General features: G+C 34.8%; 1 protein-coding gene across 3 annotated transcripts; it reads right to left on the bottom strand.

Annotated features, from left to right (window-relative positions):
• Positions 1–2,302: 2,302 nt before the first annotated feature.
• DEPDC1 (DEP domain containing 1) lies at positions 2,303–23,469 on the bottom strand. Of its 3 annotated transcripts, XM_061121639.1 has the most exons (12): positions 23,314–23,469; positions 19,991–20,256; positions 17,473–17,629; positions 16,690–16,808; positions 16,135–16,265; positions 14,797–14,844; positions 12,215–12,355; positions 9,464–10,315; positions 8,845–9,017; positions 6,450–6,626; positions 4,875–5,060; positions 2,303–4,181 (listed from the first exon to the last, which is right to left on the bottom strand). In XM_061121639.1, the coding sequence occupies exons 1-12, from the start codon at positions 23,359–23,361 to the stop codon at positions 4,041–4,043; spliced, it is 2,439 nt and encodes an 812-aa protein (XP_060977622.1). In that variant the 5' UTR covers positions 23,362–23,469; the 3' UTR covers positions 2,303–4,040. The 3 variants fall into 3 exon arrangements, with proteins under 3 accessions (XP_060977622.1, XP_060977624.1, XP_060977623.1); XM_061121641.1 differs by lacking the exon at positions 9,464–10,315; XM_061121640.1 differs by lacking the exon at positions 19,991–20,256 and having other exon boundaries at positions 23,314–23,445.
• Position 23,470: the final 1 nt, after the last annotated feature.

The following is a 23,470-nucleotide window of genomic DNA, read 5'->3' as shown; positions in this document are numbered from 1 at the left end:
CAGTCATCCTCTGATCTCTAGCTACTTAATGCACTGAGATGCTGAGCTTTATTTTGGCTGTCCCTCCCTGCACCGTGGCATGGCAACTGCCTGTAAGCAGTAATCTGGAGACAATCATAGGGATTCTCCAGTGGCTCAGCTGGTAAAGAACTCACCTACCAATGAAGAAGACACAAGAGATACAGGTTCGATCCCTGGGTTGGGAAGATCCACTGGAGAAGGAAATGGCAACTCACTCCAGTATTCTTGCCTGAAAAATTCCATGGACAGAGGTGGATGTGATTATGCACACACGCACAGGGCTTACCTCCTTTGTTTTCATTTTCTGAGGAATCAGTCTTTTATTACCTGTAGTTGGTATCTAGTAACAGTTGCTTCATACATTGGGCTGGCCAAAAACCTTGTTTGGGCTTTTCGTAAGATGTTATGGAAAAACTTGAAAGAAAGTTTTGGCCAACTTAATACTTGGTTTTCTAGTTGCTTATGGAAGGATAAGTTAGAGACCAATTAATGATACAAAAGTTGTTTTCATAATGAGCAAAGTCAAAACTATTTTCAAATGTCTTATACATTCTGCATTTCCTCAGTACACATTCTCAGAGGTTTTCTGGAGGGATTCAAAACAGCTATTCTGTATATTTTTTCCCCTAGTTCCTAGAAAATAAGATTCTTAGTTAATACAAAAGCTAATTCTGAGTTAATAAAAGATTCTATAGTATAAAGTTGGTATACTTTATCGTATTTGAAACTTAATTTTATTCCAGTGAACTGACTTTATTTCCTTAAATTTAGAGTTTAATGTAAAACCACAATCCTTCATTTCTCTTCTAGAAGTTTCAACAATAATACCACATGCATACACATATACACACATGTGCTTTACCTTCAAAATCAAAGGGAGTTATATCTGTTGGAGAGGTAACAGGCTGCATGGATATAAAATTCTGGAACTATTTTTAATTCTTCCAAACATGAGGTAAAAATATCACCACTGATAGAAGAGAACAGAAAATATATTGTGAGATATGAGGACAGAGATTTGGAAGGAAAAGAGTTTTAATCAGCAGAAATTTTATTAAATTCAATATGAGAGGAAAGGACCTAGAAATTGAGCTTAGGCTTGCTAAGTTCAAGATTTAAATACATTACATTGCCTCTCTTAATTATCCTTACAACTTGGTTAAGTAGATGTTTATTCATATTTTATGGATGAGGAAACTCAGAGTTTACACTTTCCAAGGACAGAAAGCTAGTCAGGAGGAAATTCTTTGTACTTTCCACTATTGAGTATAGATTAACTAGATAGTATATGAGAAGAGTGGATCCCTAAATGACAGCAATTAGCAGAAGCTAGTGGGAATGCTTAGTGGTGATAACTTTTGGCACCAGAAATAAAATTTTCTAGGTGTTCCAACAGATTTGCTAGACCATTTCATATCTTCTTCCTTGAAATTTGCAACATCTTCCCCAAAATGCTTTACTTTCAAGGGCTAATTTTGATCCTTTTTTCCCAAGAAAGTAAAAGTGTTAGAAGAAATTTTCTATAAGCATTTAACATCAAACCAACCCATCAATATTTGAAATTAAAAACTCTTTTTTTCCCCTGATACAATGGTATTTGTCCACACTCCAGCCAAAGGCTAAGCATTCTACTTGTGTAATGTATCCTGTATGTTTTCACATATTCAAGGATTGCTTCTGAAGATATTAATGTTTTCTTTTCTCATTAATTTTTCTCTTTATACTAGACCAAATATTTTCAACCAGTATGTACTATCAGAAGCTTTCTTTCATAACTAAAAATAGTTTAATAAGACACACACTACAAATTAGTTTAACAAGAAATTGTTCACAATTTGTTTTGGTTCCTTCCCTTTTGCTCAAAGCAATTGAGAGGACTATATTTTTTTCCTACAATCTCTTCTAGTGCTATAATTCTAGGTGTTTCTAGTATTAATTTCTAATATTTATAGAGTGCCTATTTTATGCTAGATACTTTGCTAAACACTTCTCTCATGCATTATTGTATTTAATGCTCACAACATCCTAGCAGACATGTACTGTTATAATCTTTATCATACAGATAAGAGAAAACTGGGATTTAGAGAAGTTAAATAACTTGTCTGTGGTTACATAGTAAATAGCACAATAGGATTCAAATCTGACTTCAGAGTTCACATTATTAAAATGTTACATCATGTACTCTTTAACCTCAATTGAATGCACACTAATGGATATGAAAGTTTACTATGTCTTTATAGTATTTATATACTTAATATCAATCAATAAATACAAAATTAAATTGTTACAAAACCCACAGTAGTTTTTAATCACAATACACAACATAATTCACACTAGTACACACCTTTAAACAAGAAAATTTTGAGTCTACAAACACCTTGGGAAGAATTCTAATTTGGTTCAATATTTTTAGCTAAGGTTTCTGGGTAAAAGATATGTTATTTTCTGTTCCTATTTTTAATAAAAATATTAATCTCAAATGGAACATTATCATTTTACTGTATGACATTACACTGAGAAATCAAAACCACCATTGAACAATAGATGTCTATTACATCCCAGTCAGTATATATATCTTTACACTTACCAAATAGATATCAAATAATCTTCAGAAAAATTTGGAAAAAAAATTGCTTCAAGTTTGTACTGACAGTCAAGCAGAAATTTGGAGAACCTTCTATCAAGATGACAGGAACTTACACTTGGGATTTTCTTCCATGAAATAATAAAGCCAATGTGATACCAGTTTGACATTTTATTTATACAAAGTATTTAGGGCACTGATTCTCAAAGTTGGCTGAATATTGGATTCACCTGGAGAGTTTAAAAAATATAGAGGCCTATATACTATCCGTTAAAATTTTGATTTAATCAATATAAGGTAGGACCTGAGCATTTTTTAAAACTCTCCTGGTGCTTCTAATATGCGCCAATTTAAAAAACACTAGCTTAAAGAACTGTTTCATCATTAAAAAGGCTAGTTTTCAGTAGGAATGAATCCTCATGACTTGATTTCAGGGGGTGTACTGTTATTTTAAGTATATAATAGGTATATTTTCCTTGATTAGAAAATATTTTAGGGGAAGAGGTTTTCTGTTTTATTCATCATTTTCTTCCCACATCTTGAAAAATGAAAGGCACAAAGAAGTTGCTAAGTAAATATCTTTTAAATGAACATATGATTGCTTTCTACTTCTTTCATATCTTTACCTTCTTATAGATTCATGACAATTAGAATGCAAAAGATATTTACTGGAAAAAAATGAATGACTGAAGCAGTTGTGGTAAACATTAAAGGCAAATCCAAGTCTTATATATACATATTTTAAAAACACATAGATATATAAATAGATAAAAAGTAGAAAAAGAATAGATAAGAGTGCAATATTTAGTAGATGAAAATTAATTCATCAAGTTTCCAAATATTCTTCACATTCTTGCACTTAGAAACAAAAGTAATTATAAACAACCAAAACAACTAGTTTTCTTTAAGTAACATCCATAAGCATGTGCAGATAAGTTTTTTTTTTTAAACAGAATTACAGCTTAATCTTGATGAGCAAATGTCAGTTTTCAAAATTCAAGTAAATACAGTTTTAGCACACATCATGATAACTTTTCCAGATAGTTGTATAAAAAACAAAAGATCATTTCTGGTTAAAATACCTGGCATCACCTATTGTTATTTGCTCTCAGTTAAGATCTACTAGTTTCTTAGCAGCTTCACATTGATAAAAACTATTTGGCACCTCCTTATATAATGTTTTATTGAAAAAAAAAAACCTAGAGGGAGGTGGGAGGGGGGATCGGGATGGGGAATACATGTAAATCCATGGCTGATTCATGTCAATGTATGGCAAAAACCACTACAATATTGTAAAGTAATTAGCCTCCAACTAATAAAAATAAATGGAAAAAAAAAACCTTATTAATAAATAGACTTCCTTTTTAGTACCTGAATTCTTACATATGGCTTCACTTACCAAAGTTCTAGAAGTATTACATAATTTTCAATTCAATTAGTATCTTAAACTACGAAACTTTGGTTTTCTTAAAAATAGCATTGGTTGCTTGATTGTAGGTTTGTCACTGAAAAGTGCTGCTTCACTTTCAGAGGTTGGAAATCTTTTCTGATATATTAAGGGATATTCCTTCTGAAACTTAAAAATGGGGTGAAGAATTAGAAGATATTTAACATTATTATCCAAGCTGAAGCCACTAGTCAAGATTTTATAAGGATTTAGTGCTTTTCTCAAACATGTATTTGATGAGTATCCTTTTACTTTATCCTTGCTTCTCCCTCTACTTTCTCACATATGAAAGGTATCTTGCAATATTTCTTGGAGCCCAGTTAGCATTAATTTTCTAGAATTCTCCTCTGGTATTCATTCTCCTAAATTCCAGATGTTCTTTCTTCTCATTGGTAACACCATGAAGGTCACTGGGATCTAGTTAGTATATTTCATATTTCTTTGAGTGTCTCAGATCTGGAATTGGACATGCTAGAAATCATGTGGCTACAGTGCTTTGATATAGAGCTAAAAATTCTAAATGGCAATGATGAGTCACTAAAATTTATGTATTATAACCTAAAGTTTATAATTATTGTCCTAAGGTAATCCATGTTATAAATACAAACTACTCAACATAAAGGAGAGTATATGTTATTATTGTTATTAATTTCAGGACAGAGTAAAACCAAGCAGGTAGAAATACATAGGTGTTATATATATATATGATATTTAAAATTCAAAATATTAAAATAAGAAATTAAATTCTAAATGCTTTTAAATAACGGATAGCAATAGCATATTAGAAAATATTTATGATTAGGAAATTATTCAATCTCTTACCTGTTTTAGTTTTCTCCTTTTCTCCTTTAGAGGCAAACTCTTATTTTTAATAATATTCTCTAAAAGTTCTGCAATTGCAGCTTGAGAGGTAGAAACTTTCTGTTCATCAAACTCCTGAGCACTGATCTGCTTACAGTATGAATACGTTGGCAAAGGAGCAATCACTCCATCTCCAGGATTTTTAATCTGTAGAGAACAAATGATACAGTCAAACCTATTAATTCAGGTCATGTTCCTATTTGGTAAATGATTCTTTCAATGGAATTTTGTTCATATTATTTTGCTACCAAACATTCAACACTTTAAGAAAACTGTATTATGCAGCAGAGAAGTAATAAGTCAGTAGGGTCTCACTCCCGGTCCTACAACCTACTACAACTTTATAACCAAAAGCAAGTTATTTAAACTTGTCTTGATTTGTTTCATCCATAAAATGGGATGTACACAAGATATTAATAATGTAAAATCATCATTAGTACTATTAACTATAGATTTTATCCTTTTAACTATGAAAGAGTAACAATCAACATGATATTTTAATTCATCTTAAAACACTAATGTTTTGAAAGAGTGAAAGTGTTCATCTACGATTTTTGAGGTGTAAGAATATGGGCAGGGCCTCTAACATCTGTAGATAAGAGAAAGAAATTGTAGGGATAGTTATAATTATGGTAAGTCGGGGCAACATTAGAATGGTATGCATAGGAAGAAACATGAGTATATATGCTGGACAGTCAAAGACTGAATAGAATAGGTGGTTGTTTTTTTGGCTGTGTAGACTCCTTTTTTCCTTCCCATTCCACCCCCAACTATCCTTACCTTTTTTTGAATAACAGATTATTCTCTAATCTATGTAGAGTCACTCAGAGTATGGCCCTCTCTCCAAGTCACTCACCCTCAGCCACTTAAAAAATGTGAATTTAACCTAGATTGGGCCAATATGAGTCCATACCAGTAACTTTTCAAATCAAAGGTGAAGGAATGGCTCTTTTCCCCCATGGAATGCAAAGAGCCTTAATGGACCATAGGGCTTCCCTCATAGCTCACTTGATAAAGAATCTGCCTGCAATGCAGGAGACCCTGGTTTGATTCCTGGGCCAGGAAGATCCACTGGAGAAGGGATAGGCTACCCACTCCAGTATTCTTGGGCTTCCCTTGTGGCTCAGCTGGTACAGAATCTGCCTGCAACGTGGGAGACCTGGGTTTGATCCCTGGTTTGGGAAGATCCCCTGGAGAAGGGAAAGGCTACCCACTGCAGTATTCTGGCCTGGAGAATTCCGTGGACTGTATAGTCAATGGGGTCACAAGGAGTCAGACACGACTGAGTGACTTTCACCATATCTCATCATGTGAAGGAGCCAGTTTTCAACTATAGGACTGAAATGGAAATAAGGGATGAAGGGATGGAAAAGAGTCCTCTGACTATTTGAATCTCCATATTCTGTCTATATTCCTGACTTTTGGAGGTTATTTACGTGAGCTGAAATAGTCTCCCTTTTTGATAAGGTTAGTTTGAGATGAGTTTGCTACTTGCAATAGACTAATATAAAGAATTTTAAGATTTACAATACATACATGGCCCTTTCTTAAGTAGTCAAGATGTTTCTCTACTGCAGCCTGTAGGTAAGAAGGCACTTGAAGAATTTCCTGTTGATGATCCATCAAGAAAGATACTAATCTTGCAGCAAGAAGCTCATCAAGATCTACTTCTTCAGCACAGCGTAATACACTCCGAGAAAAAGTGTGTATCATCTAGAAACATAATAAAAGAGGTGAATTTAAAAGCTTAAGGTTTTATATAAATTAGAGTATCAGTAAATTCTAGGTAGCATTATGCTAACAGATTGAGATAAAGTGATAAGCCAACTTCAGCTTAAAAAATGAGGACAATAACATAACATTAGGTAGAATAAAATGCCAATTTTTTTTGTTTTAGTACTTATTAAGTATTTCCTTAATATAAATCCCAAATGATTACAGAAGACTTAGCTTTTTAACTTTGTCACAATTTTATTAGTAAATACACAGATTCCATTAATACCATATAAATATATGGTGCCCCTGAGTCGGGAAGTTCTCCTGGAGAAGGCAGGAAGGGATAGGCTACCAACTCCAGTATTCTTGGGTTTGCAAGGTGGCTCAGATGGTAAAGAATGTGCCTGCAATGTGGGACACCTGGGTTTGGAAGATCCCTTGGAGGAGGGCATGGCAACCCACTCCAGTATTCTTGCCTGGAGAATCGCCCTGAACATAGGAGCCTGGCAAGTTATAGTCCCCAGGGTTGTCAAGAGTCAGACACAACTAAGCATAGCACAGCACAAAGACTGTTAGAGAAGAGTGACTTATTAAATTAATCCCACAAAATCACAAATAGAAGAATATATAACATTTAAACACACGTGGTTACAAGGTTGGCACCATATATCTTTTGAAATAGGAAAATAGTTTTTAATGCTATTCCATCAGTCTTTAAAGACAATGTATATATTATTCAGTTCCATCATGATGATCTTCAAATCCTGGGATAAATTTTGGGTTTCAAAACTAATTTACTCTCATTTATATCCATATAAGCCACCAAATATAAGACACATACATGCATGCACCCTTGCACACACTGTTTTCCAGTTTCAAAAGATATATGGTGCCAACCTTGTAACCATGTGTGTTTATATGTTATATATTCACCTATTTGTGTTTTTGTGGGATTAATTTAATAAGGCACACATAAACACACTTCATTCTAAAATAATTTGAATACAGAATTGTATTTTAGGTATTGTGCACATAATAGATGCTGAGCATATTTATTGAATTATTTTTGGTTTTATTTCTACATGTCTGGCAGGTTTTTCCTATCTTCTTCTAAGGTTCAGTCCTTAGATTTTTATTCTTTTCCTCAGCTTTGTAGAGCTCATTTACTCTCATACCTTCAACTACCACTTTTCAAAATATGTACCTTCAGCCCTGATCTGTTTTTACCAGGCTCATGTTTCCAACACTCTGTAGGATAAATTTCACTTGGATGTCCTATAACCTAACTGAAAAAGTGTAAAATCAAAATTATCTTCTTTCTACTCATATCTCTCTAGATATCTTTCCCTACAAACTTCTCTATGCTTTTTAGTGGTGCCACAATCACTCGAGAGTAATTCTTTCTCTTTATATTAGGTCTGTTATTATTAAATAACTGTCCTTACTGAGTGAAAGAATAGAACTTAGCTCCTGATTCCTTGCTACAAGAACATCCTATAAATCGAAGCTGTGCTCTGAGGAAGTGACAGTACTTTATAGACAGAGAGAGAGAGAGATAAAGAGAGAAACAGGGAGAGACATATTAGAGGTACAATTTCAAGAGTTCATTTCCAATGGGGATCTGTATATGAATGCCTCATTCCTCATCTTCATATGGAACATGAGACTATTTCACAGAAGTTCTCCCAACTTCCTGCCTAAGTGACAAGCCATCCTAGTTCACATAATACATCAAATACAACTTTTCCACTCCCAGAGTATCTGAAACACTCTGACTTACTACACGTGAATTTCCCGTTAATTCTCTATTTCAAGGGTTATAGTGCCCTTCAGCTTTCAGTAGTGCCTATATCTCCTCTTCTTTCCCCACCAAACAGAATTGGCACGAGGCAATATAATATGGTTTGACAGTCTGACTCATTCCAACATAGAATGAATGAAGAGGCAAAGTCCTCAGACAATAGAAAGATCAAGATGTGAAAGTATAAAAGACTGGGCACAAAGGATTAATGTGCATTCTGCTGCACAGTAGGGAAGGTTAGACTTTCAAGTCTTTTAAACTCAAGAATCTAGGATTTCAAGACCATGACATCACTTGAATAGTATTTTTAGTTTGTTTTTTTTTTTTTTCTTTTTTTTTCTGCTGGGGGTGGGGGGAAGGTGGTGGTGATGGTTTATGATTCAGACTTATTCTTTCCTTAAGAAATCAACTTACCAGTGATCTTGTACCCATTGCATCATGAAGTTGGGGCATATCAACATTTTGACTCATTCGAGAAATCATGCGCATTAAAAGTTGAAGCTTTCTACGATTTGGTGGGGGAAGTAACAAACAACATAACTGCAGTGCATCGATGGCAACCCTCTCTAAATGAGGTTGCAGCAAACCTAGGAAAGCAAAGTCAACCCCCAGAAAAAAAAATCATCAATGACACTAGTTGTTTTAATACCACCAGCATATAGTTATATAAGGAAGGCAAAATAATATTTTAATATTTTGTTTCTTTTAACTATTCCATGAAATTTACACATTCTTAAAAAACATGGTTAGATTCTCATTATTTTCTTCATAACCCATTGGATTATGAAGGACTGAAAATCTTTCACCAGTTATAAACAGTGACTCAGAATAAATGAAATTTAAGGCAAAGAAAAGGAGTGCTTTAGGTAAGTAGAATAAATCTTGGTTATGCCATGACAAGTCTTCTACAACAAGAAATTTTTCTTTTGGAGAAAAAAATTAAGCAATTTCAGAGAAGAAAAGCCAGGTAAGCAAAACAGGGTTAGTAAACACTAAAAATTAATATTACATGCATTGAAAGCATCAACCTTACTTTGTGTGCCAGTCAACATAGAAGAAGCTGGAGGTAAAGAGTTTTCTGAAAGTTCTATTGTGCTTTTGCAGAGTCTTTTATTGATTGTGGTACTAGACTCTCCGAGTTCACCTTCCATAGCTGTTTGCACACTGGTGCTGCCTTGTCCAAGATTTGGTTTCATGATAATTTCAGCCACTGGCATATTAATATAACTATTCCTTCTTGTACTACTTCTTAAAAGTAAACTCTGAGATCTACAAAGCTGTTTTGGTTTGCACTTTCCATTATATAACTCCTCTTGGTCTTGAATGGTCAAAGTGGAGGTTCTCTTATAACCAACAGAGAATGGCTTTTGAATACTTTCCTCTGAATGAAGATTCATCAGGGATTCCTGTTTGGTCTCAGACTCTAAAGATTGCTTATTATTTTGTCCTTCTATGTTCAGAACAGATTGATGGAAGACACTGGAGACCTCTTTACTTGAACTCCCTGGTAAATCTACAATTCCTTCTAATGAATAGCACCTTGGTTTGATGTTAGAGGATAGAACATGCATTCTACGTAAGCCTACTAAATTATGACAACTTCCTCCCATTATGTCATTAGCACTGGCTCTTCTGTTTTTTAAATGAACTAGCTGCATTTTCTTAGCATATTTTTCTTGAAATCCTTGATCACTTATCTGCAGTCTCTCAGTAGTATCTGATTCTTCTTTTGTTTTGTCTTTATGAAGAAGACTGAGAAGAAGACACTCAGTTGATTTGAAGGAATTCAGATTGTTTAAATGAAGAATTTTTGAAGACTGTGGATCATCTTGGATTTTATGTATCCCACTGGGTCTATCTGAAACTGTGACGTAGCCACAAACAACTACCAGGAAATGAAACAAAAATTAAGATGCAACTGTATGATAGTGGACAAAAATAAAACAAAAACAACAGTAATATTAAAAAAATAAAGCATCGCTATAGTACATATTGTTAGTATAGTACAAATAGCAGCTGCTTAATTCAGAAGCCACTTGAATAGGACACATGCAACATTCAGTTACAAAGTGCAAGACTAGAGGTTTTCCAACTTGTGATGAAAATAACTTGAAAATTTATTTCAACAATCTAATTAAATGGATTGAGTCAAATACATTCAAAAATATCTTTCAGTCTGCAAGTATTAGAAAGCTCTTAATTGTAAGACAACTGTAGTTTAAGAAAACATATATATGATTTTTCTCTCAGGTACCTGGTACATAGCTCCTAAAACCCAAGGAATTTCAAGAGTGATTGGAGCCTCTTATTCTGCACAATGAGCCTATCTGAGCACGCTTCAGTTTAAGCTAATGAGTTGACTTAGGGCTGGCCTGAGTAAAGTTGAGTAAAGAATCTACCTGCAATGCAGGAGACCAGGGTTTGATTCCTGGGTTGGGAAGATCCCCTGGAGAAGGAAATGGCAACCCATTCCAGTATTCTTGCCAGGAGAACCCCATGGAGAGAGAAGTCTGGCAGGCTACGGTCTATGGGGTCGCAAGAGTTGGACACAACTTACCTACTAAACCACCACCAGTGCTGTCCTTGCTTAGAAGGTTGGAATTTTAGTCCTACCTCAAGGAGACCTGGGTTTGATCCCTGGGTTGGGAAGATTCCCTGGAGAAGGGGATGGCTACCCACTCCAGTATCCTGGCATGGAGAATTCCATGGACTGTATAGTTCATGGGGTCACAAAGAGTTGGACATGACTGAGTGACTTTCACTTCACTTGACTCTGGAGTTTCCCAGGTGGCACTAAGTGGTAAAGAACCCACCTGACAATGTAGGAGACTTAAGAGACATGGTTTCAATCCCTGGGTCGGGAACATTCCCTGGAGAAGGGCGTGGCAACTCACTCCAGTATTCTTGCCTGGAGAATCCCATGGACAGAGGAGCTGGGCAGGCTAAAGCCCATAGTGTCACAAAGAGTCAGACATGACTGAAGTGACTTAGCATGCATACCTCCCTGGAGCGGGTGGTAGGGTGGTTGGTGGTGGTGGTGGAGATCAAACTTAATCAACAGTGACCAATGATTTAACCAACCATGTCTATGTAGTGAAACCTCAAATTAAAATGGAAATAACACAGCTATGGGAGCTTACCAGTTGGTAAATACACGGACAAACTTGGGAGAGTGACATTCCTGGAGAACATAGAAGCTCTGCACAGGCTTACCCCTATTTCTTGCCCTATATCTCTCTTTCACTTGGCAACTCCTGACTTATATACTTCATAATAAACTGGTGATCATTATGTAAAGCACTTTCCAGAGTTCTGAAAACCATTACAGTAAATTATTAAACCTCAGGGGCGTTGTGGGAATCCCTGGGTTTGGTAATTAGCCAGGGACAAGGGCTATTAAACCTGAGGACCCCATTTGCAGCTCCTGTATGAAGTGAGGACAGTTTTGATGAACTGAGCCCTTAATATGCAGGGTCTAAGCTAGTCTTGGGTAGTTAGTATCCAAGTTGAAAAACTTTGCCCTCAACTTTTGGGGTCTGGGTTAACTCTGGGTAGTGTCAGAAATGAACTAAATTGCAAGACGTGATTGATGTAGAGAACTGGTGTTAGAATGGTATATTTGAATGACTGGAAAACATAAAAGCAACCAGAATATTTCTGAGTTTTAAAATAATTTATAGCCTGTCACTTTCATACTTATCTATACTTTCAGATTTTTTAAAATTATGGGGGACTTGGAAACCAGTAAAATAAATCTAAATAATAAGGAAAAATCTATACATACCCAAAATGTTCACAAATAATTCATAATATTCAAAGGTAAGTAGAGGTTCAGGGAGATCTAGAAAATAATCTGCAATTGTTCTGAATACATCTCGCTCAAATCCAATATAAGTTGGATTATTCATGTCATTACTTCTTGGCCCTAAGTGGAAAGCAAAAAAAATGGTGAAATATATTTCTTTTAAATATAATTTTTAAGGATACTTATAAAAAGCCTAAAGCCTGTATTTATTTCATGAAGGATCTATGCTTAACAACAAATTCTGTCATAATTCAAAAATTTAAAAGGTTGTGCATATCTCATGCCTTCTCACTGTCTTTTCACTAGAAATCACTGCAATTATTAACATTTTGTTTAGTTTTAATATGTATATGACTGAAAAATTTGAAATACATTTTAAAAGCATCGGGAAAGTTTATTTTAATGGAATTTTATCACAATTCATTTTATACATCACAGAATATTTAGATATTGCAAATAATTCTTTCAAATTGTCTTTTGCAAATTTATATTTTCATGATTAAATTTTGCCTGATATAAAGCATACTCTGAATGAATTTAAATAATATCATTACATTGCTGTTCAATTAGCTTAACATTATTGAAATAATTATGCCTACTTATTGGTATTTTCCTCAGGAAATTCTGATCTCATGTTATAGATGAGGAAACTGAAGCTCAGAGCCACTTGCTCAAGATGCAAGAGCCTTTGATGGCAAAGTTAAAATTAGAACTCAGAGCTCTGTAAGAGCAAGTCATAGGACCTTGAGACTCAACAGCATTTAAAGTATGGTCCATGGACTACATAATCAGAAACATCAATGTGCCTATTAAAAGCATAATCTCTTCTATACAGTACAGAATCTATCATAATTCCTATGCAGCTAGGAATTATTGATCTAGAAATTTTTGTTGTTGGTTCACTAATTTAGTAGCTTCCAAATACTGATCTGGGCATCTTCACTATAAGACTCTTCTGAGATATGATTTAAAAAAAAATCCTGACATTGTCAATCAAGTTGAACCTGAATTTTTGGTGAGTATCTCTAGTGACTGTGATATGCACTAAGATTTGAGAGTTACCCTACTATCTTTCAAGGTAACACACACATCAACACACTTAATAGTTTAAAGGCTAATGAGGGCTTTATGTGGAACAAAACAGACAATTTTTCTAAGGAGGATATGAGATATATTCTTAATATGTAGAATAAAAATTTTGATAGTCATTAGAAGTTTTCTAAGATAGAAAATTCCTGACTGGAATTAAACATATAAAATTTTCAGTTAGAGAATCTAGGTTTGAATACATAGCTCCTCATGTACTAGAAAAAAGTCCTAAGTATTCTTTTCTAGAAAAAAATTGGGAATAGTATATTGATCACTGATTCTTGTATGTCACAGGATTACTGTGGGGGAATAAATAACAAACATGTTAAATGAAAGTCTTAATATTGCCTCTGGCCAGACATATTATTGCTAAATTGAAATCCAGTAAGCTACATCTTTGGTATCATTTATGCATAACATGGACTGGGAAGCAAAAGAAACAAACCTTAAAGATGAGGTATCAGAGAAATCCCTGGAAGTATGCTATCTGAGTTGCTAACTATGAGGCAAGGTATGAGAGAGAAAGGCAGGTAGGTAGGGGCAGTTAGGAAGAGAATTTTAAAAATCTTATGTTTCTATTCAAGATCTTTACCTTGATTTGATAAATAAAATTTTTCTGTATCTAATATTATTTACTTTATTGCTATTCTGTTATTTTGTCATATTGACACCCAGTGGACAATAAGGGAATATATACTTATTTTGAACATTAATAAAATACAAATTTTATAAGACCTAGAAAATTACTTCTGTAATATAATTATTAAAATATAATTTTACTTTTGATGATTAAGAAGCACACACCTCTGCACACATTTTTAAAATTGACTTTTGAGAGCAATTAGTGTTTTGTACTTGAACAGGGCCTTAAATTATAAAAATCAATCATCATTGACCAGTATGGAAAAAGCTTGAAGAACAAAACATTAAAAAATGATCTAATTTAGTGAAGATCATTCTTTTTGATAAACATAAAAGCCCCATTAATATATCCTATGGAGAAGAAGCATATCATGAAACATCTGAATGCTGAAGCTGTGTACAATGGCAAGGGGAATGAAGTGCGTTTTATGAGACTTCATTTCTGATTGAAACTTTATACTTACAAGCTACTTTACTTGTAAGTTGCTATTTGAACTCCCTGGACTCATGAGACAATTGATGTAGATTATACCTAAAAATCCTTTAAGATCTTCTAGCTTATGATTTTATGATCTATGAGAACTGAGTCATAAATGATTAGCTTGGATTATAAAATCATTATCTGCACAGACAAAGTTAAGTGCTCTATAACACAATCCACATGCAATGAAATGTAATCAGTTTTACTAGATCTTCATTTAAACACCAACAGAAATGTTATAGTTCAATTTTATCATGACTTTCACGAATTAGAATAATCCCTTGGTTCTTATTAAAACCTATCAATATAATACACATACATATCACACATAAACCATTTGTTTACTTACAATTTGCTAGGCACTTCATGGCAGATAGTACCCAGTGAGGAAGATCATCTACACAAAAAATTAATATCATTTAATTATACAATTATTTTAACAATATATTCAAAACTTCACACTTGCTACATAATTATACATATATTTATATATATGTATACATACTATCAGAATTAAAATTGATTATATATTTAGTAAGGTATAGGGCCATATAGTATTTTAAAATACAAGTTTAAAAGTTAGCTATGCTTCTTGAATATTACTGATTTGAGTGAGACCTATGATAGAAACAAGCTATATTTTAATATTTTATTTTATAAAATATAAATATACAAAATATAATACTAAAACACTATATTTTAGTATTAAGGTGATTTCAAAGCAAGCTTGCTTAAAATCTCTCAGTTGCCACTAAGTGAAATATGATGCATAAGTGTTGCAGTTTTTTGACACAAACACAAAAACCACACATACATTTCACTTGAAAAGTTAATAGTCATAAAGAATAGAAAGCTTAGATGAGAGCATACACTCAAGTTATTTCAGGTAATGAAAGATGGGACTGATCCAAAGCTGCATGCATATACAACATAGCTCCTGGTTTTCAACATTTACTTTTTGTTCTTATGGTTAAAATCTTAAAAGTTCCTGCCCACAGAAAGAAAATCAAGGTAATGCATGTCAGTTAATTCTACAGCCTTGAGCAACTGATTATTAGGAAAAAAAAAAAAAAAACAAGAGCCAACATTTTGAGTAAATTTATTAATACACTTCCTGTAATGTAAATTTTCCAATGCAACTGGCTCGATTTCCCTGATTTTCTTTAAATCTGAAACCAATACATTATATAAAATACATACAATATAAAGCCAGTATTCTTTTAAATACTGTTCTTAAATTTGGACTTATTTTATTGTGTGTTACTTTGGTTTTGCATGTGCCTTGACCCATTTAAGTATGTATGTAACTTCTCATTTAAGCTCCAGAAAGGAATGGACCATATTTCTCTTAATCATCTAATCTTTAGCACAATGCCCAGCACATTGTAGGTCCTCAATAAAATCTGATTAAACAATAGTTTCAATTATATTTGCATACTCTTTGGATGCTTACTCTTCCATTAAAAAAAAAAATTCATGCAAGAATCCACCTTTAGAGCTAAAACAATAGTGTGAATAATATTCATTTAAAAATTATTTCACCATGATTACCAAAGCACCTCTGATAAAACAGTAGTCTCCCTAATGTATATACTTTATATATTTTGGTCTTTCTTTATCCTCACTATAGCTGCAGCCTTTTTTTAGCAAGTTTAAAATGATTCCAACTTCTTTTATTGATACCAACCTGATTTGTCTTGCAGTATAACTACTCCATGTTTACTTGTATTGGTCATGTTGTACATTATATACTGAGGAATAACTTGTTTGGGATTTATGACTTCTTCTAGGGAGGATACACCTAGAATGGTTTGCAGGCTAAATAGAAGAAAAAATACAAGCTTTTTTTTCTCCATAAAATAGGTGGGACATAAATATGAGAGTATGAATAGAAAACAGACAAAGCTTTTAGAATATTTTTCTTAAATCAAACCTCTAAGGCTTATATTTAGTATCTACTTTAAAGTATATTTATCTTTAGAACCTTTGAAGGATTCCAACATAGACCCCAAACTATAGCTACAACTTTGAGTCAAAGAAAAAGCAAATCATAGTCAAACTATTCTACTTCTACTGTACCAGAACAATAAACACAAGAGTATTTATTAAGAAACACATATACAGGTGAAATTCTAAGCTTTGAGAATTAATCTGCTCTTCTTCAGCTGAGGATCTTGATGAAAATAACAAAATAACATTCTAAACACCCCAGGAACTTGGTTATAGCTTAGTTTTAGCTTACTAGATCAGAATAACATATCTCCAAACTTCTTCAACATCTTTCTGGCTTATTTCTCTGTTATCAGCTAAATTTTCTTGATCTTCATCGATTATTTCACAGTTCATTTTCTCTGCATTTTCCTGAAAAAAGAATTACTTTGGTTTAATATAATATGTTCAAATTTTGGAAATAATGAACTGATACTACTTCTAATATTTAGTAATTCTATTAGTATCAGTCTACTGTGGAGCTGTAAAGGTGTCACTTGAAGAAATAATACAGTATTTGGGGCTTCCCAGGTGGCACTAGTTGTAAACAAACTGCCTGCCAATGCAGGAGACTCAAGAGACACAGGTTCAACCCTGGATTGGGAAGATCTCCTGGAGAAGGAAATGGCAACCCACTCCAGTATTCTTCCCTGGAGAATCTCATGGACAGAGGAGCCTGGTGGACTACAGTCCATGAAGTTGCAAAGGGTTGGACATGACTGAAGCAATTTAGCACTTAGCATACACAGTAACAGAGCTTTTGGTTTTGTATCTGCCCCCACTGCTGTCAAATTAATTTAAAATACAACGTGCTTAAATTATACAAATAGTATTTCAAGTATGTCTCACTATAATTTTTATTTCTCTGAGTTCCAAACAAATTTACATGTATACATTTAGAATATAATATGGCTAAGTGATTCCAAGCATTGGCTTCAAATCTTAAAGAATCATTTACTTTTAATTATTCTATTGATATTATTAAGCACACAGTAATTATATTTAAACTAGTGATTAGTAAAAAGGGTGTTTTTACCTGACAGAAATGTAGTCCATGTTTTTTAGGAGTTCTTCGAGATAAGTCTCGCAATTTAAAAATACTATCTTTATCTTTGGAAAAATTCTCTATGCTGTTTTTTCTCAATTCTGGATGTCTTCGTGGAAGAGTTTTAAGTGGAGAACTTGTAGGAAATCTGGTTTAAGAATATGCAATTAAATAATGTGAGATAATGAACTTTTAGTGCCTATTTATCTTTTGAATTGTGGTTCTGGGAGAAGACTCTTTAGAGTCCCTTGGGCTGCAAGGATATCAAAAAAGTCAATCCTAAAGAAAATCAGCTCTGAATATTCACTGGAAGGACTAATGCTGAAGCTGAAGCTCCAATACTTTGGCCACCTGATGCAAAGAGCTGATTCATTGGAAAAGACCCTGATGCTGGGAAAGACTGAGGGTGGGTGGCTGGGGGGAGTGGGACAGAAGATGGGATAGTTGGATAGCATTACTAACTCAATGGACATGAGCTTGAGCAAAATCTGGGAGACAGTGAAGGACAGGGAAGCCTGGCGTGCTGCAGTTCATGGGTCGCGTAGAGTTGGACATGACTTAGCAACTGACCAACAACAAAAATCTTAAAAATAACTCAAAAACACTGGATTTAATTTATCAAGGAATGAATATTCTACATAAATTAATTTTCTCATTAAGCCTTTAAATTTTTTTTAGCAGTTTCCTGATATCATGAGTAAACTGTATATTTTAACTTTATTCCTGTATAATTCAGGGTTATTATTAGGACTAATTCTTTTGGAAAGGTACATACAAAACAGTTCTAGAAAGTTACATTTTCTAAATTTTTCTTATTAGTTATCTAATTTGTACATATTTTCTGCCCTTTGTGATTGTTCAATTTTCAGAACTCTGTTGCTCCTATTGATTATAATGCTTTTTTCCTCCCTTCAATTTAATATAAAATATTTCAAAGATACAAACAAGTACAGGGTGTTTTTATAAAAAAACATCCACATAGGCGACCATCAACAAATGCAACTGTTAACATTTTAACAAGACTTCTTGAACCAATTCATAGTTTTATTATCACTGTAAAAGGCCTAGAGGTACAAAGATTAAGAGTTTTGCAGAATTTCAGGTAAGAGAGAACAATAGTCTAATAAAAAAAAATATCATGAAGACAAGCAGACAGATCAGAGAGTACTGAGGCAGCATGATATACACGGTTTGATAATTACATCATATTTAAAGAGAAGGAAAAGAACAAAAGCAACTACAGGAAAGATTGCCATTCTTTCAGATATGGAAATAAGAGGTCAAAAGTTAGCTTAGGAGATGGTAGTGATTTTTCATATGCTATATGATATGTGAAGTGCCTGTTTAACAGGCAAAAAGGGAGCCCTAAAGCTCAGGAGTGATATTTGGGTTGGAGGCATGAAAGTCATTAAGACGTGGCATGAAAGCAGAGACATAGCAGGAGATTGTTCAGGGAGAGAGGTGAAGTGTAGACAGGCCTAGGACCTTGAGGACTGTAGAAGCTAAAGGATGAGCACAGCAGAGAAACTCAAAAGGTGACTGATGAGTAGCACAGAGAGGAAAGATTTATATAGTTTTATACAAAGTATTTATATAATTGTTATTGTAGTTTACTTGTGTGACATAAATCATCTTTGACGCATAGGCAAAAATCTATTTCTACATCTCATTTGAAAAGTACTCATTTTGTAGAGTAAAAAAGCATGCGTATTAGAATCCAAAGATCTAATTTAAGGGATATATAATCAAGAACTCTGGGTGCATGAGAGAAAACTCAATTTTGCTGACCCAAGGGAATCAGAAAGGTCTCCTGTCCTCAAGGTGGGCTACAACACAGCTGACATGAGAAGAAATGTATTCACTAGTCTGATGAATGTGTACATAAGCATATTTCAGACTGAACAAATAAGATTTGTTGACACTGGTCTCCACCTTTTCACTTGTAAAAATGAGTTAATATCTACCCTGTTTAGCTATTCTAGGGATTAAATAAGGAAAACACAAAACTCATAAATTAAGGCTTCTAGTACATGATAAATGCTTATTTTTTTCAAACTGTCATATATTTCTTTTGTTAGTTATTATATAAGTTTGCTATTATTTATCTCATCACATGTATTCTTAGATTATATAGTTTATATGTCTACTGAAGGCAATAACCTGTGAGAATTTGTAATTCTTAAATCTATGAAACTAAAGGTTGATAATGTTCTATCCTTCACATGTTACAGAGCTTTCAGAAGATGTTAAAGTTACAGTATCTCCTTCTTTCCTCACAACTTTCTATATTATTATATATACTGTCTATCATTATAAGGTTTGAATTATGCAGGAATTAGTCTTAAAGGACTTTAACTTAAGTGGTTTCAATTGAACTCAGAGTAACAGTTTTCTAAAGAAAATATTACTTCTCCTAAAGAGGCTGCTGTTTTAGTTGCTATATAATAGAAGCAGAGTGAAACTTTATGGTTAAATAATTCAGTTTTGCAGTTATTTCTTTGTCTAATACCTGAATAGCTGACTGTTGTCATCAAGATTTTCTGTCCCCCATTTGCCTTTGATATCTTCAATTACATGATTCTTAAGAAATTTTCTCAATAGCTGGATAGTCTGTTGCCTTGTAACTTCAGGACCAAAATTGCTATTAGTTCTTAATAGGTCATAAAGCCAGTCCACTGCTTCTCCTGCTGTAAAACAGTTGCCATATTTTTTGAAGTGTTGCCTATGTTTTCTTAGGGGCATTCCCACTCGAAAAGATGTGGTAATTTCATTCCACTGTAAAATAAAAAAAAAAAAAAATCCACTCATTCACATATTATTAAATCATTGAAATTCATGAAGAAATCATTTGTCTTATTTGTGCTAAAAATTTTTACATCTCATACTGGTTTCTTATTATTAATTACAGTGTTGCAAGAATATTTTTATGTAATGGTTTTTGACTAAAAGTACTTCATTGGTTGATTGGCTTACTTAGGAAACCTACGAATAATGGAGAACTGTAATGAACCTGCCTTTAGTCCTCAACAGAGAAAGCATTTATTCCTGTTTCTACAACTTCAACTAATTTTGATATGATAGTAGCATTTGTGTCAGATACTATGCATTACATTCATTATTTCACTTTAATTCTCATAATTCAATGAATGGGTACTATTATTATCCCATTTTCAGATATGGAATATGAAGCACTAAGATATTTAATAACTTGACCAAGGTCACACACCTGAAAACCAGGCGTTGGATAAACTCTAGAACCTGTACTCATAACTAAGCAGGGCAAACACTTATGGCAGGCAGTAGTTTTACTGGTAAAACTTTTTACCTTTAGTTTTACCTTTAGTATTAAAAAAGCTTATATATTTACTAGTGAAGATTCCAATAATGAACACAACAGATGGGGCAAATTAAAACTTAAGTCTATTGTTTGTTTAATGACACCGTGATATATCTACATTTTAAAAAGATGATCACACTTTCAAAAATCTTTTTCAAATTACCCAAACTTTTGGCTTTGTGGCAGGTGTAAGAGTGGTGATATAGAAGGTTGTGGTGATAAACATTTTTTATTGGAGTACAATTGCTTTACAACCTGTGTCAGTTTCTGCTGTACAATGAAGTGAAGCAGCATGTGTGCCTATATCTCGTCCCTCCTGGACTTTCCTCCCACCCGCCTCCTATACCACCGATCTAGGTCAACACAGCACCAAACCTAGCTCCCTGCATTATACAGCAGGTTCCCATTAGCTATCTATTTTACACATGCTAGTTGGGCTTCCCAGGTGGCTCAGTGGTAAAAGAATCCGCCTGCCAAAGCAGGAGATGCAGGTTCAATCCCTGGGTCGGGAAGATCCCCGGAGGAGGAAGTGGCAACATATTCCAGTATTCTTGCCTGGAGAATCCCATGGATAGAGCCTGACAGGCTTCAGTCCACGGTGTTGCAAAGGGTTAGACATGACTGAGCACGCCCAAGTGTATATATATATGGCAATCCTAATTTCGCAATTCTTCCCACCCTCCCTTTGTCCACACCTCCATTCTCTATGTCTGTGTCTCTATTCCTGCCCCAGAAATAGGCTTCATCTGTATCATTTTTTCTAGATTCCACACATATGGGTTAATATAACAATATTTGTCTTTCTCACAGACAGCTCATAGAGCTCAATATCAAAAAACAAACAACCCAAGTCAAAAAAATGGGTGGAAAGCCTAAAAAGACATTTCTTCAAAGAAGACATACAGACGGCCAATAAACACATGAAAATATGCTCACTGAAAATGGGCTTCCCTTGTGGCTCAGGTGGTAAACAATCTGCCTGCAATGCAGGAGACCCAGGTTCAGTCCCTAGGTCGGGAAGATCCCCTGGAGAAGAAGGCATAGAGATGGCCCATGAACATATGAAAATATGCTCAACTTCATTAATTACTGCTGCTGCTAAGTTGCTTCAGTTGTGTCTGACTCTGTGCGACCCCATAGACGGCAGCCCATCAGGCTCCGCCTGGGATTCTCCAGGCAAGAACACTGGAGTGGGTTGCCATTGCCTTCTCCACACTAATTACTAGAGAAATGTAAATCAAAACTACACTAAGATATCACCTCAAACCATCAGAATGGCCATCATCAAAAAAAATCTACAAACAATAAATGCTGGCGAAGATGTGGAGAAAAGGGAACTTCTTGCACTGTTGGTGGGAATATAAACTGATACAGTCAAGTGGAGAACAGTATGGAGATTCCTTCAAAAACTAAAAATAAAACTACCATATGACCCAGCAATCTCACCAGTGGGCATATGCCCTGAGAAAACCATAATTCAAAATGACACATGTACTCCAATATTCATTACCACACTATATTCAATAGCCAGGACATAGAAACAACCTAAATGTTCCATGACAGAGGAAAGAATAAATAAGACATGGTACATAGAGAGGAATATATAACTTTTTAATTAAAAAAAATCCTACATTAGAGGTGAAGAAATCTGATCTGTAAGTCCAACTATGTTACTACTTGTTAAGCTACCACCTCGCTAACCTATGTGGTCCCAACATCATAGCACAAAATTTAAGGGCTGAAAACACAATAACTTTGTTCTTTTCTTTATACACCTCCACATTTCATATATTATTCAAGAAACTTATATCGAGCTGCGGTTTATACAGAGAATAAGTTGTCTGTTATTCTACAGATAACAACACACTTTCACCTACAGTAATATCTACTCTCACACCATAACCAGTGGCACGGTATCCTCGTGGACTGATGATTCACCAAATACACAAAACACTGTGCGCGAGCACAAATCCTGTGACTACCAACAGTGGCTCCCGATGGGTACTTAAAATATTCTGAGTTTAGTTATGAAATAGCTGTTATTGAGTGGTATTCAGTCGATACAACCTGTATTTAATTCCACAGGACCGGCAAAAGGAAGCTGTCACAATCTGATCCTACAAAACACTGGAACTCGTTCTAAATTCCCCTAGAATCCTGTTGGGGGTAGAAAATCTGGCGTGAGGAGCATCTAAACTCAGAATATTCTAAGTCATTCCAGGGGACGCCGAAAACACCAAGAACAGAGTCGATTAAGAAGTTGGGTCGATGCGTCTACCCCGGAAGCCTGGAGCAAAGGAAGGGGGCAGACTCTCAAAAGAGGGGGACAAGCGTGTCCTACAAAGGTCCGCGATACCCGAGAATTCCCCTCATCCTCCTCTTCAGCGATCTCCTGGGCTCTGGGGCCCATCCCTCCGCCCTAGGAAAAACTATGAACCTTCACGTAAAACCGGCCATCACCCCGCCGGCCAGTCTCGTCGTTCGCGCTGTCTTACCAGCTTGGTGGCCCGATAAGGGCCTGGAGGCACATCCCGATTCTCCATTCCTCCCACCGGGCCCAAGGGTCCCTCAGCGCCCGGTGCCCGGCATGGCAGCGGAAGGCGACACAGGTTCCCACAACCGTCGGCCCCGCCGTTTATTTGAATACCGCCG

The sequence above is a fragment of the Dama dama genome, chromosome 20 (genome assembly GCF_033118175.1).
Source record: "Dama dama isolate Ldn47 chromosome 20, ASM3311817v1, whole genome shotgun sequence".
Classification (NCBI taxonomy): domain Eukaryota; kingdom Metazoa; phylum Chordata; class Mammalia; order Artiodactyla; family Cervidae; genus Dama; species Dama dama.
The sequence above is the reverse complement of the archived record's forward strand: the minus strand, read 5'-3'. Positions and strand labels throughout refer to the sequence as shown.